At 45.9% G+C, this 16,641-nt stretch overlaps 1 protein-coding gene and 1 non-coding gene across 2 annotated transcripts in view; both read left to right on the forward strand.

Annotated features, from left to right (window-relative positions):
- Window positions 1–243: 243 nt before the first annotated feature.
- The window catches only part of PSAP (prosaposin), a 34,454-nt gene continuing 18,056 nt past the window's right edge, over window positions 244–16,641 (forward strand). Inside the window, exon 1 of the mRNA XM_007963128.3 lies at window positions 244–381. Coding sequence (XP_007961319.1) covers window positions 342–381 — 40 coding nt within the window. The 5' untranslated portion in view covers window positions 244–341. The remainder of the gene's footprint in view (window positions 382–16,641) is intronic.
- Window positions 6,650–6,709, forward strand: LOC119628180 (U7 small nuclear RNA). Its single transcript, XR_005244485.1, has one exon. It is a non-coding gene; the product is annotated as a U7 small nuclear RNA (small nuclear RNA).

Raw genomic sequence — 16,641 nt, forward strand, 5'->3', positions numbered from 1 at the left:
GCGGCGGCCAACAATGTGGAGATTTAAAAGGTATTGTTACATATATAATCTCTGACCTATTAATAGGGTTTTTCTTTTATGACTTTTCCCTTCCTTTTCTCGAAGTTCTTCCTCACTCCTCCCCATAGCCCTTCCCTTCGCTCCTCCCATTGTCCCCCAATTGGCCTGCCCTTCGCGCAGGCGCCCTCAGAGGCGCTGAGTCAGGGTGCTGATGAGCCCGGGCAGGCCCGGACTGGGCGGGGTTAGCGCCTGCGCACTGGACGGCTTCGGGGCAGGGCAGATTTATATCTGCGGGGATCAGCTGACGCTCCGCATTGCAGACTGCGGAGTCAGGCGGCGCTATGTACGCTCTCTTCCTCCTGGCCAGCCTCCTGGGCGCGGGTAAGCTCTGGGACCCTCAGTCTGGGGAGGAGGTGCCTCGCAGCGTCCATCGGCTCCAGCGCGGGCTGTGCTGGGCCTGGTTTCTCTGCTCCCCCTGCCCGGGTTGGCGAGGGGGCGCGCACTGCGCAGGCGCGTTCGCCGGCTTTCCCTGGGCGACCAGGGGCTCCGGGGGGCGGGCTGCGAAAATGCCCCCGGGAGGGCGGCCCAGGCCCTAGGCAGCATCTCCCTCGGGGCTGGAGTGGGTTCCTGCGCCGTGGGGGCCCCGAGGCCTTCCTTCAGACTGCGCTTTCCACTGTGGGTTGGGTCTTGTAGGGTGACCCCTTGGGCAGCTGTGTTGTGCCTGTGCTGGGCGCACGTGATGGAGGTGGGCTGGAGCCCAGTCCCGCAGGACACTTTGGCCGTTGGCTTCATTGCCTGTCAGGGTAGCGAAGCTGCAGGAAGCACATGTATATCATCTGTGTTGACGTTTGTGTATGTATTTACTCCGGATTCTAGGTGTTGACAAAACGAGTCAGACTCTAAAATATTTTGAGATTTATTCTGAGCCAAATATGAGTGACCATGGCCCGTGACACAGCCCTCAGGAGATCCTGAGAACATATGCCCAAGGTGGTCTGGGTACAGCTTGATTTTACGTATTTTAGGGAGGTATGACACATCAATCACATACATTTAAGAAATACTTTGGTTTGGTTCAGAAAGGCGGGACAACTCAAAGCGGCAGGGGGCTTCCAGGCCATAGGTAAATTTAAACATTTTCTAGTTGACAGTTGGCTGAGTTTATCTGAAGACCTGGGATCAATAAAAAGAAAATATTCAAGTAAAGATAAAGGATTGTGGAGACCAAGTTTTATTGTGCAGAGGAAGCTCTCAGGTAGCCAACTTAAGAGAGCGAGCACGTTGTAAAATGTTTCTATGGACCCGAAAGGGTGTCTGGCTCTTAGTTGATTATCTCCTGGATCTGGGAAGGAAAACATGGGGGGAAGGGGATTCTCTATAGAATGTGGATTTTTCCCACAAGAGACTTTGCAGGGCAAGTTCAAGGTATGGCAAGGAAATATATTTTGGGCTTAGATATTTTGATTTTATTTTTCCTTGTCTCATAATGTTATGCCAGAGTCAGATTGGAAAGTAAGTCACGATATATAGGGTCAAATAAAACCTATCTGATGAGAATTTGTGATTTGTAGGTATGACTCCCTAGACTCCTTAGATAGGAATTTGGCCAAGCTAAAAAAAAAAAAATATCAGAGCTTAATTCTCATAGATATTGAAGGCGATATAGTGTTTTTTGGTCCAGTTATTTTGCAATGGAGTCCTCATTTCACTTGCTTTGAAATGTCTTGCATCTGGGCGCGGTGGCTCATGCCCGTAATCCCAGCACTTTGGGAGACCGAGGTGGGAGGATCGCTTGAGCCTAGGAGTTGGAGACCAGCCTGGGCAACATAGCAAGACCCCGCCTATTAAAAAAAAAAAAAAAAAGAGAGAGAGAGAGAGAAAAGAAAGTCTTGCACACTATTGGCCGTTTGTGTTTTATTTGTTCGTTTTTGAAACGGAGTTTTGCTCTTGTTGCCCAGGCCGGAGTGCAATGGCGCAGTCTTGGCTCACTGCAACCTTCGCCTTCCGAGTTCAAGCCATTCTCCCACCTCAGCTTCCCAAAGTGCTGGGATTACAGGCGTGAGACACCGCACCCAGTCCCCACCACAATTTCTGTTTCTTAGTAACTATATGTAATTTAAGGGCTGGCTGCCATTTTAGCCACCATACAGCTACCCAGATTTTAATAAACAGTGACAAAGTGGATGACAGGGTTGATGCAAAACCAAAGAAATGCGTTAGCTTTCAGCAGCTCTCAAGAATGTCTCTTGACCCTATACCAAGCTCTTAAATTTGTTTTACCTGTGCACAGTGAAAGGCGATCTGCTTACTAAAAAAATCATTTTGGTTTTATATTCAAGCTTATACTGCTGTTATTCTATGGTCTGTATAATAAACTAATGCTGGTCTCTAAATTTTTTATACTGATTCAGAGCAATTTTTTTCTTACTTTTTACATCATCCATTGTTCTTGTTGACGTTGAGTCACTCTTCACAAGACCCTTAAGAGTTCTGATTCACTCACATCACCCAAAAGGGACTTAATTGTGTCTTGGGAAATGTAAAATCCACCTCGGGTATATATGGGCTTGTGGTTAACCACAGTATTTTGTTAACCAAGGGACCCTTTTCCCTGAAAACTCTGGTAAATGGGAGGTATTGTTATGGCCTTGGTCAAACTTTGCTGTCCTACCTTTAGGATTAGGCCAAAGTCAGTGCTGATAACAGTGTTTGAATGCTGCCTGGCCTTCACAGCTGTGGCCCCTTTGTGATTTTTTTGGAATTGTTACTCCTAAAATTTCTAGACATGATAATGAGTTTTGTTAGTGAAAATGCCTGGTGACTGCAGCTATTGTCTACTGCCTGGGAGGCATTTAGAACTTTCTTCGTGACACTGTTATAGTACAGAGTGCCACCCTGAATCGGGGCGGGCTTTGTATTTTGTGTTTCAGTGATGTCCTGATGGTAGAGACACTTGCTTTTGAGTTACTTTGCCCATCCAGCTGCCTCTCCTTTTTACCCACCTAAAAGCCAAAGCAAAGCCATGGCACCGTGGGAGAATTGGAGAGCATCTAATCTAACCCCTTTGTAAGAAATGAAGACCTGGAGGTGCCCAGAGGTGATTCTCCCAAATCACAGACCATTTACTGGGGATGCCAGGACCAGAACCCAAGACTCTACAGTGCTCGCTTTTTCCGTATCCCTCTGTCAACATGGACCTCTTAACTTTTAAAAACTTAGTGTAAGTTACATACATGGAAGATTAAGTAGACAACTTGATGAATTATCACAAAGTGAGCCCGCCTGTGTAAGCAGCCCCCGAGGTTGGGGAGCAGAGCGGTGGCATCCAGGCATCCAGAGGCCCCTGTTCACCCATTCACTGCCCTGTCCCACTTGCCCCAAAGGAAACATTTTTGTTAACCTTTGAACGCCATAGATGTAAAAGCTGCAGTTTCGAACTTTTACAAATGGGATCATGGAGGCTGTTGCTGTTGGGTGAGTCCTCTGGTGGAAAAAGGAGCGTGTTCATGAGCTAGGTGTAAGGCATGAGGGATGGTGCCTGGATGTGGCAGGTGCTCCCTGAAGCTTAGATGCTCTGATAGTTGTCAGCTGTGTGGTGGCTAGCCAGCTGAATGTTGTCTACCCCACACTAAGACAGGTGTGTTTTCTGGGCATGCTAGAAGGTATTATATATTTTCTTTCAATAACATATGAATTTATAGCCTGGCCTGCTGAATATCAGTAGGAACTTCAGGTCTTGGCCTGTCAGGGATTTTGGATAAATCTCCTGTTTATCAATAGTAAATCAGTTTTATTCTGTGAAAATAAGAGTATAATTCCTGAAGAAAGAAGGGTTTATTTGTTTTAACAAATCAGTGATTTGTCACGTCCTTGAAGTACATTTGACAGGTTGTTTTGTTTTTTTCTTTCTTTTTTTTTTGGAGCAGAAAGTTTAATAGGCAGAAGAAAGGAGAGAGGAGAGCAGCTCTCTCTTGTGAAAGAGAGGCGTCCGAAAGGGAAAAACCTGACAGGTTGTTTTTGAGATGGAGTCTTGCTCTGTCCCCAGGCTGGAGTGCAGTGGTGCGATCTTGGCTCACTGCCACTTCCGCTTCCTGGGTTCAAGCGATTTTCCCGCCTCTGCCTCCTGAGTAGCTAGGATTATAGGCGCCCACCACCATGCCGGCTAATTTTTGTATTTTTAGTAGAGATGGGGTTTTGCCATGTTGGCCAGACTGGTCTTGAACTCATGACCTCAAGTGATCTGCCTGCCTCAGCCTCCCAAAGTGCTGGGATTACAGGTGTGAGCCACCGCGCCCGGCCCTGACAGGTTGTTTGGAGAAGGAACTCTGAGAGTTGAAGTGTGTTGGATTGATTGATGTGGCATTTTCTAGATGAGGGAAAGGAGAACTTGGTCTTCCATTTTCTCGGTGAGTGAAACTATGGAATGTCCAGACAGCTGTTGGGAAGTGGAAGGGTGGGGCGGGGTGTTGCTGGCTGGGGACAGCACCTAATGAGGCATGCTTAGGAAGTTCTCGAGGCCAAGACCAAAGCCACTTAGACAGGTATGCATGGTAGCTTTGGAGGCAGCTTCTAGCAGGGATTCTAGATTACTGGCTGCCAGGCTGTAAGACTTGCTTTCTGGCTCCTTTTTGGTTCTGCCACCAGGAAGGAGAGTCTGGATATTCTTCAGATAAATGAAAGAGAGTACTAATTAGAATTACATTGCCCTGCTTGCCTTTTTTAAAAAATTATTTATTTATTTTTTTGAGACAGGGTCTTACTCTGTTGCCCAGGCTGGAGTGCAGTGGCGTGATCTCGGCTCACTGCAACCTCTGCTTCCGGGTTTAAGTGATTCTCATACCTCAGCTTCCCAGGTAGCTGATAGCTGAGATTACAGGGGTGTGCCACCACGCCTGGCTAATTTTTGTATTTTTAGTAGAGATGGGGTTTCGCCATGTTAGCCAGGCTGGTCTCGAACTCCTGACCTCAAGTGATCTGCCCGCCTCGGCCTCCCAAAGTGTTGGGATTACAGGCGTGAGTCACTGCACCTGGCCTTTTTTTTTTTTTTTTTTTTTTTTTTTTTTAAGGCTTTAAAACAGTGATGATAAATACAGTGATTGGGATGAAGATTTTGGCTGTTGCAAAAGTACTAATTGCTTTATTTTTTTATTACATGAAGTTCCAAAAAATAACTTTATGGCATTTGTAATATTGTATGTTGGGAGAAGATGACAATGTGGAATGGAAGTTTCACATTATCTCATTGCTGACAGTAGCCATACAACCTTGGGCAAGTTGCTTAAAGTCTCCCGTATTTCATCATTTGTAAAGTGGCATTAATCATTCCTATTTCACTGGGCTGCTGTTTAGCTTAAATAAATTAGGTGAATACAGAAAAGGGCTTAGTTAGTATTGTTTGTTGCTGTACCACTAATACAAATAATGTATTGTCAATATCTTTGTCCCCCTAGCACAGCGACCTATTTTCTGCCCTTGATTTTGTGATTTCCTTTGGCATCTTCGTTTCAAAGGACGTTGTGACTTTAACAAAATTAAATTGACTTATTAAAAACATACATGCTGGGTATAATTAGTGAGTCAGGAAAACAAGCCAGGGTAGGTACACAGCAGTTAGGAGGGAGTTGGTAGGCAGTTTGCCAAACTAGGTTTAGCTGCTAGGTGATCTTGACGTCAGAGCAGCCCAGCAGATCGGAACTGGTTCCTGGTAACCTGAATGCTTGGGTCTGGACCTGTTGTCACTAACCCTGGACCTGAGGTAGTCTGTTCCAGCCCCCTAGTCCAGTGTCCCCATTCATAAATGGAGGCGAGCTGTTTAGAGTAGATAATAGATGGACGTGGGAAGCCAGGTCAGTCAGTAGAATGGAGTGTAGAGTACAAGGTTTGTCCCCGCCACTGCTGGCCCCAGGCCCTCCTCAGATAGCCTGGTAGCAGCTCCCTTAGGAGCTTGCAGAGGTACACCCCATGTGTGAGTTCCTTCTGCCTTTTTTCTTTTTAACACACATAATAGTATATTCTACTGACTGTTTTGCTTGTTGCTCCTTAAATTGTGAAACATTTTAAAAGTGGAAGATTATCATGAACACATGTGTATACAACACCCAGGTTAAGAAATGGAAGCTGACAACCCAGCTGCCGCCATAGACAGCCACCTTCCTGGACTTGTTTTTCCTCCCCCTTAGGTCTTTTTCCTCCCCTACATGTGACTGGAAGCTTCAGCAGTGTGTATAGAGTATTGTTTTGGATATTTTAAACATTTTGCAAATATTGTATCCAACAGTCTTTCCCTTTATCCTTGGGGGATGTGTCCCAAGACCCCCAGGGGATGCCGGAAGCTGTGGATGGGACCAAACTTTATTTATATATAGTATGTTTTTTCTTATGCATACATACCTGTGATAAAGTTTAGTTTATAAATTAGGCACAGTAAGGGATTAACAACAACTAGTAATACAGAACAATTAAAACAATATGTAATCAAAATTATGTGAATGTGGTCTTTGTCTCTCAGAATACATTTTCAGACCACATTTGACCGTGGGTAACTGAAATGGTAGACAAGGAAGCTGTGGTTAAAGAGGGACCACTCTATATTGTTGGGTTAGTTTTTTGTTTTGCTAGGAAGGTTTATCTACGTTGAAAATGTGTAGATTACTGTTATACCTTTTAGAATTTGTCTAGAAGGCTTTCTGGTTTTTACTGGAAAGCCCTCCACAAAAAAGAAAATGCGTAGATCTATTTCATTTTCACTACAATATATAGTATTCAAATTATAGAATTTCCTTTTTTTTTTTTTTTTTTTTTTTTTTGAGACAGAGTCTTGCTCTGTCACCCAGGCTGGAGTGCAGTGGCATGATCTTGGCTCACTGCAGCTTCCACCTCTTGGGTTCAAGTGATTCTCCTGTCTCATCCTCCCGAGTAGCTGGGATTACGGGTGCATGCCACCACGCCTGGCTAGTGATTGTATTTTTAGTACACACAGGGTTTCACCACACTGGCCAGGCTGGTCTCGCACTCCTGACCTCAGGTGATCTGCCCACCTCAGCACCCCAAAGTGCTGGGATTACAGGTGTGAGCCACTGAGCCCGGTCTATATCATTTCTATTCTAGTGATAGACATTTAGATAATTTCTAGTTTTTTTCTGTTACAGCCTGCTTCTGTAAAAATTCTTGTACATGTCTCCTTGTGCACATGGAAAACATTTCTCTAGGGAATATGTCTAAGAGCAGAATTGCTGAGTTGTGGAGTAACTGACAATTGTAGAAGTACTCTCAGATGATCTTGGCAGTTGCCATTCCATAACATATTCAATTTCCAGTTACTGCATGACCTTGTTAACATTTGATATTGTTAAAACTTTAAATTTTGCTAATTTGATAGGAGTAAAATGACTTAGTGGTTTCATTTGCATTTCTCCTTTTGTTTTCTTAAACAGTATATCCTAGAGGTCACTTCATGCTAACACAGATAGATGTACTTAAATTTTAAAATTTGAGATAATGTTGGATTTACAGAGAAGTTACAAAGGTAGTATACTGAGTTCCTGTATACCCTTCACCTAGCTTCCCATACTGTCAATGTGTTGTATAACCACGATATGTCTGCTGAAAGCAAGGAATTAATATCAGGACACTGTCACTATCTAGACTGCAAACTTCATTTGGATTTTTACCAGTTTTCCCACTAATCTCATTTTTTGGTTCCTGGGTCCAACCGGCTGTGCCACATTGCCCTCAGGCTGTCAGGTCTCCTTAATCTCTTCCCACTTCCCAGCTGAGTGTTTCATTGTATGGATGTGTCTATTTAACGCCTATTGATGGACATGACATCTAATAAAATGTGAGGTGAATTCTAATGAGACTTGTAAATGTAAAAATTGTAAATTCTGGCCACATTTGGACAGATACTGCCTTTGGAAAATTATTTACATGAGAGGAAACAACATGACTAAGATTGAAGAAGACGCAGCGAAAGTTTTCTTGGCCAGTATTTGTCACGTTGCTTACGACTCTTTCAGTAGCTGTGATGGGATGCCGTTCTGTACGAGTAAGTCTGTTCTTCAGGCATTGATACCAGAGGGCCACGTGGCTTCCTATAGCACTAGGAATAAAACTCAGAGTGTGTTGGCAAGGTCGCCTGTCACCTGGTGATTGACCACCTCTCAGTTCCTCCCCCTGTCTTCTGTCTGGCCTGCTGTCCAGGCTCCTGGCCCCTTCCTTGTTGGTGTTCATAGATTTTCCATTTTGAATTGCACCTCTCTGAAACATCTTCCTCCCTGGGTAACCCATGGGGCTTCCTCTCTATATGCATTCAGGTCCCTGCTTGATGTTGCCTTATCAGTGTTCCCCACGGATCTGTCTGAAATAGCTGCCCCACCCCACCTTGCTTTATTTGTAGCACTCACCGCTACCTGGCGTTGTGGTGTGTGTGTTGTCTTGATCACTTGCTGTGTCTGCAGCATGTGGAGCAGTTTGGGCACATAACAGGTGCTCAGCATTGATGAGTGCCGTGAGGTGTAGCCAGGTAGACTTCAGCTGGGGAAGTGTAGGCTAGTGTGCTTGAAACTTCATTACTTCATAGTGCTGAGTCTTTATCATGATTAGATAGAATATTATCTTCTATTCTTCTGAAATTAATGTTAAGAAATTGTTTTTAGGGTTACGAAATTAAGAGTGACTTTGAGCACAAATGAAGTGTTGACCTTTATAATAGTTGAGGATAGTTTGGGACCCGCCCCTCCCAAACCTTTTGGGGAGGGTTCTATGTAGGGGGTAGGGACAGGGGAGCCTAATATAATTTAGATGTTAATGGTGGCTCTGATTTGAGGTAAATCTGAAAAAGAAAGCAACTATAAGTTGAGGAAATTATCCCCACCACTTTTGGTTTCAGAAGTTGGTTCTCTAGATGTTTAGCTTGGAGGTTCTCAAACTTTTGGTTGCAGGATCCCTATATACTCCTTAGTTTTTGAGGACCCCAAAGAGCTTTTGCTTATGTGGGCTGTATCTATCAGTATTTAACATCTTATAAGTTAAACTGTCAGTGTTTAAAAAGTAATGCTTTGAAATATTGATAAACCTATTACATGTTAACATATATATATTTATTGTATGTATTATATTTTTAATGAAAAAATATTTTCCAAAGCACAAATATTTAGTGAGCAGCCTGTTTTACATTTTTGCAATCCTTTTAACACCTGGCTGGATTCTTAGCTGCTTGGGCATTCAGTCTGTTGCAATGTCATGTCACATGCCTCTACAGAAACTTAACATTTGTGAGTGAGCAAAATGGCAACTGATGTCTTGTTTTTATTATGAGGATTTTTTCCCTCACAAACCCCCTGAAAGAGTCCTTGGGACCTTTAGGGTTTTGGACCACACTTTGAGAACCACTGGTTTAGCTGATTTGCAGAACCTACAGATATTTAAGAGCTAACCCAAGGAGACATTCTGCTTTTTTTTTTTTTTTAAAAGATGGAGTCTCACACTGTCACCTAGGCCAGAGTGCAATGGCATGATCTCGGCTCACTGCATCCTCTGCCTTACGGGTTGAAGTGATTCTCCTGTCTCAGCCTCTTGAGTAGCTGGGACCACAGGTGTGCGCCACCATGCCTGGCTATTTTATTTATATGTATATAGTAGAGACCAGGTTTCACTATGTTGACCAGGCTGGTCTCAAACTCCTGACCTCAAGTAATCCACTCCCCTTGGCCTCCCAAAGTGCTGGAGTTACAGGCGTGAGCCACCACAACCAGCCATTTTTTGTATTTTTAGTAGAGATGGGGTTTCACCATGTTGCGCAGGCTGGTCTTGACCTCCTGAGCTCAGGTGATCTGCCCGCCTCTGCCTCCCACAGTGCTGGGATTACAGATGTGAGCCACTGCGTCTGGCCCATTCTGCTTTTTATTGAACATTAGTTCATTTAATTCTCATAACAGCCCTCTGTGGTGAAAGCAACTAATTCGGAATTCTGGGCCAGTCTGATATCCTGCCGTGATGCATACTGTGGTCTGAGCATTTTAGATTTCAAATGAAGGCAATATTCCTATAAAGTATTAACTGAAGTAAGCCAAAAGTGACATTTATAGTGGACTCACATATATCTGGAACTTTTTAGTTAGTAAACGGTATATGAGACAAGTTCAGAATACTGAATTTCTTTAATGAGGTTTGCGTGAAACCTTTTTTAGCATATTATTATCTTCTGCAAATGTGCAGAGACCACGCAGCTGGTTAGCAAGGCTCGGTGTGGGTGCCTGCACTGAGTGCACTGCAGCATGCTGGATCTGCAGTGGAGCTTTCTTGAGGATGGGGAGCCATGCAGAGCCCCCCTCTGACCCCTGCCTCCACTTGCTCACTTGGCTGGAATCTGGGTAGTCCTTCCAAGGGCTTGTTTTTCAGTCATGGATTGCCTTGTAATCTTATCTGAAGTGATCTAAGTTCTTCTTTGATCATCACCTGATATGTTAATGCTTTGGAAGAAAAGCTTTGTTAGGAGTTTTTATTGGACTACAGTGCCCTTGAATGAACTAGTTAGGAATTGTCCCCAAATTAGTTAAGCCTCCATTCCATCACTCTTATACGGTCTGAGTAGATTGCATTCTTGTCCCCAGCCTCAGCCATTATTGCACAAGGTAATTTCCCTGAGGACTTTATCGCTTTCTCTGTGTAGATAATGTCCTGCCGTGGAATGATCTGGCTTGGGAGGAAAATTAAGAAGCCAGGCTGTAGCAGCAGAGGAGAAGCAGGGAAGAAAGGACCTTTGTCTTAATACTTTGAGGCCAGAGGTGATGGGATGTCAGCCTAGCAAGCTTAAGAGCTTTATTGCCACTGATTTCTTATGTGATAAGAGGACTCTCGGACCTTACTTCCTCCAAATCAAGGGAGACTACCTCTGAGCGTATACTATTCTGAATGATTCAGTGAGCTGTGTTATTCTGCTCTGCAGACTGTTTTCCAAAGGCAGGATTATCTATGAAGAAGAGACAAGTGCTCTTTGCCATAGAAGATATTTGTGGCACTCGCTGTTTGAGTAGTTAGTGTTGAGTGCATTACGTTATCTCCTGCTTCTAGGGGATGGAAGTACATGAATTCCTCTGAGAAATGCCTGAATGCGGGGGACCTGCGGCAGAAGCTGCCCCTCCTGGGGTTATCCTCTCTTGGTTTCCTAGCAACCTGCCTGTTGCCATGGTGCCGCCTTACCCAGGCAGCAGATCTGCTGCCCTGTGGAATGTAGGCTCTGATTGTCAGCACTGGGAGGCTGCATGCATTTTCTGTGACTTTTTTTTTTTTGGTAGCTAGACTCAAATTGTATTTTAGCATGTTACTAAAATATTTAAAAGGCAAAGCATATGTTGTATGGCTAAAATAATGAGACTGATTGTTTTATCACCTTCTAGGAAGGGTTATCCTGTCATTCTGAGATTGCTTCAGAAAATCTTTGGTTCTGTTGTGTACTGGGCTTTTCAGTGTCCTCACTGGAGTATCCCCGGAAACACTCGTTGTTGGGAGACCTTTCTTGTAAGTGAGGTCGTTGATTAAATGTGTATATTAGTTGGGCTGAGGTTTGACTGTAAACAACAGAGACATAGAATAATAATGACTTATTTCTTTTTCTTTTTCTTTTTCTTTTTTTTTTTTTTTTGGTTGGAGTCTCGCTCTGTCGCCCAGCAGGAGTGCAGTGGCACGATCTCGGCTCACTGCAACCTCCGCCTCCCAGGTTCAAGTGATTCTCCTGCCTCAGCCTCCCGAGTAGCTGGGATTACAGGCACCTGCCACCACGCCTAGCTATTTTTGTATTTTTTGTAGAGATGGGGCTTTGCCATGTTGCCAGGCTGGTCTTGATTCTTGAGCTCAAAGTGATTCTCCCGCCTCAGCTTCCCAAAGTGCTGGGATTACAGGCATGAGCCACCACACATGGTCCTGAAATCTATGTCTTTAAAAAAGTCCCATTGTGGGGCCGAGCATGGTGGCTCACACTTGTAATCCCAGCACTTTGGGAGGCCGAGGCGGGCGTATCACGAGGTCAGGAGTTTGAGACCAGCCTGGCCAAAGTGGCAAAACCCCGTCTCTACTAAAAATACAAAAATTAGCTGGGTGTGGTGGTGGGCGCCTATAATCCCAGCTACTCGGGAGGCTGAGGCAGGAGAATCACTTGAACCCAGGAGGCGGAGGCTGCAGTGAGCTGAGATTGTGCCACTGCACTCCAGCCTGGGTGGCAAGAGCAAGACTCTGCCTCAAAAAAAAGAAATAAATAAAAATAAAAAGGGCCCATTGTTCCCAGCTCTCTTGCCAGGCCCTTGAACTAAGAAGTGAAGCGCTCGATTTGCTCCGAGTGCTGTTCATGTCTTTATGACACGTTTAATCAGAAATCTCCAGGAGCTCACACGTTCTAAGAACTTTCTTGGAGTTCAGCATACTGCCTCAGAGAAGGAAATTGGTATTTGGGGGTAGGGTGTGGGAGGATGAGAATAGAGATGAAAGGCTTTGCTGGCAACATGTTTTGAGAAGTAACTCACCAGAAAGCAGTTTTGAGTAGTTTTTATTTATTAGTTATAAATGCTGAAAATGTCATCTGCCTTGTTGGAAAGAAGACTTGGAGGTCCTGGGAGCTCTTTTAGTTCAGCCCACCACTGAAAGGATCCATCTTACGTAGAATTGCTCATAGGTTATGCGTTGTTTCTGCTTGGTTGCTTCCACTGTTGATGAGGTCATCACCTGATGATGCCACTCATTCTCTCTTTTTTTTTCTGAGACAGGTTCTGGCTTTATTGCCCAGGCTGGAGTGCAGTGACGCTGGGGCCCTGGAGTGCAACCTCCGTCCCCGGGCATAAGTGATCCTCCCACCTTAGCCTCCCCAGTAGCTGGGACTATGGAGGTGTACACCACCAAGCCCGGCTAATCCGTTCTCTTTTTATGACCCTGGGTGGATGTTAAATGCGTTCTTTACCTGGAGCTGCAGTTCTCCGCTCATTGTTCAGAGGTCTGTGGGCTGGAGCCACTCATACCAGTTCCACACCCGGGTGGAAGGTGCAAGGGATTCTCCCCCTACTTGGAGATGACCATGCATGTCTCTGAAACATTCCTTCTCCCGTCACTCATCCCCAGTCCTCCAGGGGACTCTCTGGGTGGGGCCCCAGGCCCTCCCCTCCCTGGCCTCTGCTGAGCAGCTCACGGTGCTCATGGGGGTGTCTCTCCTGGTGCTGTTGGCCCTTGCTGTTCTGCTTTCCCTTTGAGCCTCCCGACTTCTCATGGAACCCAGTTAGTGCCATTTGCCCATCTTGTTCTCTTGGAGTCTGTGTTAGCGTCTCTCGGCTCTTGCTGCCTCCATTTCTCATGTGGACGTTTTTGAATTCGCCTTCCAGTTAGGTGCCTGGCGTTGGTATCTCCTGCCTCCTCTTCAGTTCTGCCACCTCGTGCCTGGGTGGTTGAGACCCACACATGAGCGTACCTGTCCTGTCCCACCCAGAAATCCCTGGAGCTTCCTGCAGCATCACCCATGGGGTTGAGCCCTCACCTTGGGGTGTGTGTGGCAGGTGAGACCATTCCTCGCGCACCTGAGACTGTCTGCCTTTGCAGCCTGGCTGCCACTACTTCCTTGGCTTCGCTCCTGAAAAGACAGGACAGTTTCTTCCCTTCCCCACAGATAACTGGACTCCTTTGGAATGTTCTTGAATTTCCCATCCCCTCTCCACGTAGCCAGCCCTTTCTGTCACCATTTTGCAGGTGCCAATTCCAATTTCGTTTTGAGGAAGGCTCCGTTAGCATTGCCTCGCCGCTCCCATTCCCACAGATGTGTGGGATCACACACCGTTACTTAGATGTCTGTTCCTCCCGCTCTTGGGGGTAAAGAAAGTTGTGACCATTTGGTCTCTGCCATGAGGGCCTCGGGCTCTGCACAGTCGGTGGAGCTGGTGACCATCTGGGTTGTTGACCTGCTTGTGTGGAGAGGAGCCACCCTCGCCTGTAGAGCTTTGTGATTAATCCACAGCTGGGGCCTGAGAAGTTCCTCCAGTGCTAGGAGGATTTTATGTGTAATAAAGTTTCTGGGAAAGGGATCCATGTCCCCAAAAGGTTCTGACCCACTGTTTGATCCCCTCCTAGGAGATAGGCTCTGAGAATGGGCTTTGCACCTCTCGGCAGCCGGGAGCTCCCCAGCACCACCCAGCAGTGCCTGCCCTGAGGACACGCAGTCTCTGTGAACATGTGTCATCATGTCGCTCATCCTGGGAGATGGAATCCATTGCATACCACAGGCCATTTTTGTAATACTCACCTTTATGTTTGGCTTGTGGTTGGAGGTAGAAGAGGCTGTCTCGCTAAGAAGGGAGTTTCTAGGGGTTGGAATTTATGTGTTACTTCCTGTGTCCACGGAAATCTGTTTTACGCTGGAATTTGATGACTTTATAGGCGTACCGAATTCTCCACCATGCGTACCTTTTTGCCTCCAGGTCTGAGGAAGAGGTCTGCTGCCATTCAGTAGGTCATGGATTGGGAAGTGACAGTTTGTATTAGCTGGGCCAGTTTCAGATACAAGGGGCTGCCCGAGATTATTTTCAGTCCAGGTTGGCCAGACCAAAATAAGTAACAAAGTCATCATGGAAAACTTATTGTTTCACATTCCTAGAGGAAGTAGGCAACCTACAAAGTATTCTTGTATGGGCCTGTGGGAGTGAGTTGTGTTCCAGAAACACTCTAGATATTGGTCAGCTGTAGCTAGTTCCCTGCTGAGAAGGCTGGAGAAAGTAGCTGGGTGGATGTTACACTGGATGGGCATTTTTAAGAATGGGGAGTGCCGGTCACTTGCCCCTGCTTTTGGTGGTGATTCTTCCACTTGGCTCTGGTCTCCTGAGGTCTGAGCCCATCCTCTTGTGGCTTCCCTGTGTATCACTCTGCCTTCCTCTGCCTAGAGACTCATTTTGGTGGTAGCCACCTGTTCATCACTCGGGCCCTCTCTTGATTTGGAGGTAGGGCTAGGCAGTGTGTATCATGGTGTCATCATGGGTCCTTTTCAAAGTCCTAGGGGCCCAGGGCCTGCTAGGGTGTGGTGGGAGCCATCAGGTCTGGGGCTCCTATTTGAGCTGTTTCTGTGACCGCACAGTCCTCAGAGCCCTTACCCTCATGACTCAATTTCTCCCCTCCACCGCTCCCCTGAGATTTATAACTGAGGCTGACGCCAGCCATGCTTGGCTACACTGTGCGCTAACTAAGCTTTTGTGAGCCATCTGGGGAGCTCGGTACTGATTCCCATCTGGCACATGTTTTCCCCTGGAAACTAGAGTCCAAACCAGCATTCTCTGGAATGTGGCCAGCTTGGTTGAGATTGCGAACTGGACGTGTTTGTGATTTTGCTTCTGGGGACAGGGAAGGCTATAACCTGGACAGCAGATGAATAATTCATTTTTCTTGTGTCTGAAGGGGTAGAGGTGATCTGGCTCGAGCTTTGGGGGACTCAGTCTTTGTGTGAGTAGCTTGTGGAGGTAGTAATGAAAGAAAGCACTTCATTCCTTTCCCTCTCCTGGAGGAAGAACGGGTGCTGACCTATATAACACGTGTTTCCTATGTGTGTTACACACATACGTAGAATTGGCTTACAGAGGGAAGCAGCATACAGCGAGACTCCTGAGGTTCTAAGTATGTTTCTCAGGTGATTGTGGGTTGTTGTTTTTTTCTCTCAGACTTGGGCCAAGTATCTATTGCAGCAAAAGTTGGTTCAACCCTACTGAGATGCCTGTTGGAGTTTGACCCTCACACCACCATCCTCTATGTGTAGTCTGATGTAATCTTGTTTCCTAGCTGAATAGTTGGCCTAGAAGTGAGATGTGAATCTGAGGATTTTTTTTCGCCATTTTTTGGTTCTAAAATCAAGGACTTGTTTTAAGAAACATAGGCACTCTCAAGGCAGTTGATAAAACATTTTTAGAGCTGGGTATGGTAGCTCACAACTGGAGTGCAGTGGTGAGATCTTGGCTCACTACAGCCTCTGCCTCCTGGGCTTAAGCTATCCTCCGCCTCCTGGGCTTAAGCTGTCCTCCCACCTCAGCCTCTCGAGTAGTTGGGATCACGGGTGTGTGCCACCATGCCTGGCTAATTTTTTGTAGAGATGAGGTTTTGCCATGTTGCCCAGGCTGATCTTCAACTCCTGGACTCAAGTGATCCCCCACCTTGGCCTCTCAAAGTGCTGGGATTATAGGCGTGAGCTGCTGCAGCTGGCAATTGTTTTATGTTATAAGGATATGATTTATTTTTATTTTTATTTTATTTATTATTATTTTTTGGGACGGCGTCTTACTCTGTCACCTGGGCTGGAGTACAGTGGCGCAGTCTCGGCTCACTGCAAGCTGCGCCTCCTGGGTTCACGCCATTCTCCTGCCTCAGCCTCCTGAGTAGCTGGGACTACAGGTGCCCACCACCACGCCCGGCTAATTGTTTTTTTGTATTTTTAGCAGAGACGGGGTTTCACCGTGTTAGCCAGGATGGTCTCGATCTCCTGACGTCGCGATCCACCTTGGCCTCCCAAAGTGCTGGGACTATAGGCGTGAGCCACCGCGTCTAGCCTGTTTTTCTTTTTTAAAAAAACCCCTCATTCTACTGCTGTTATTCATTCTACAGAAGTCACAAATCTTCCCTGTATTTGAATTTGTC

This window comes from Chlorocebus sabaeus, chromosome 9, assembly GCF_047675955.1.
Source record: "Chlorocebus sabaeus isolate Y175 chromosome 9, mChlSab1.0.hap1, whole genome shotgun sequence".
Lineage (NCBI taxonomy): Eukaryota > Metazoa > Chordata > Mammalia > Primates > Cercopithecidae > Chlorocebus > Chlorocebus sabaeus.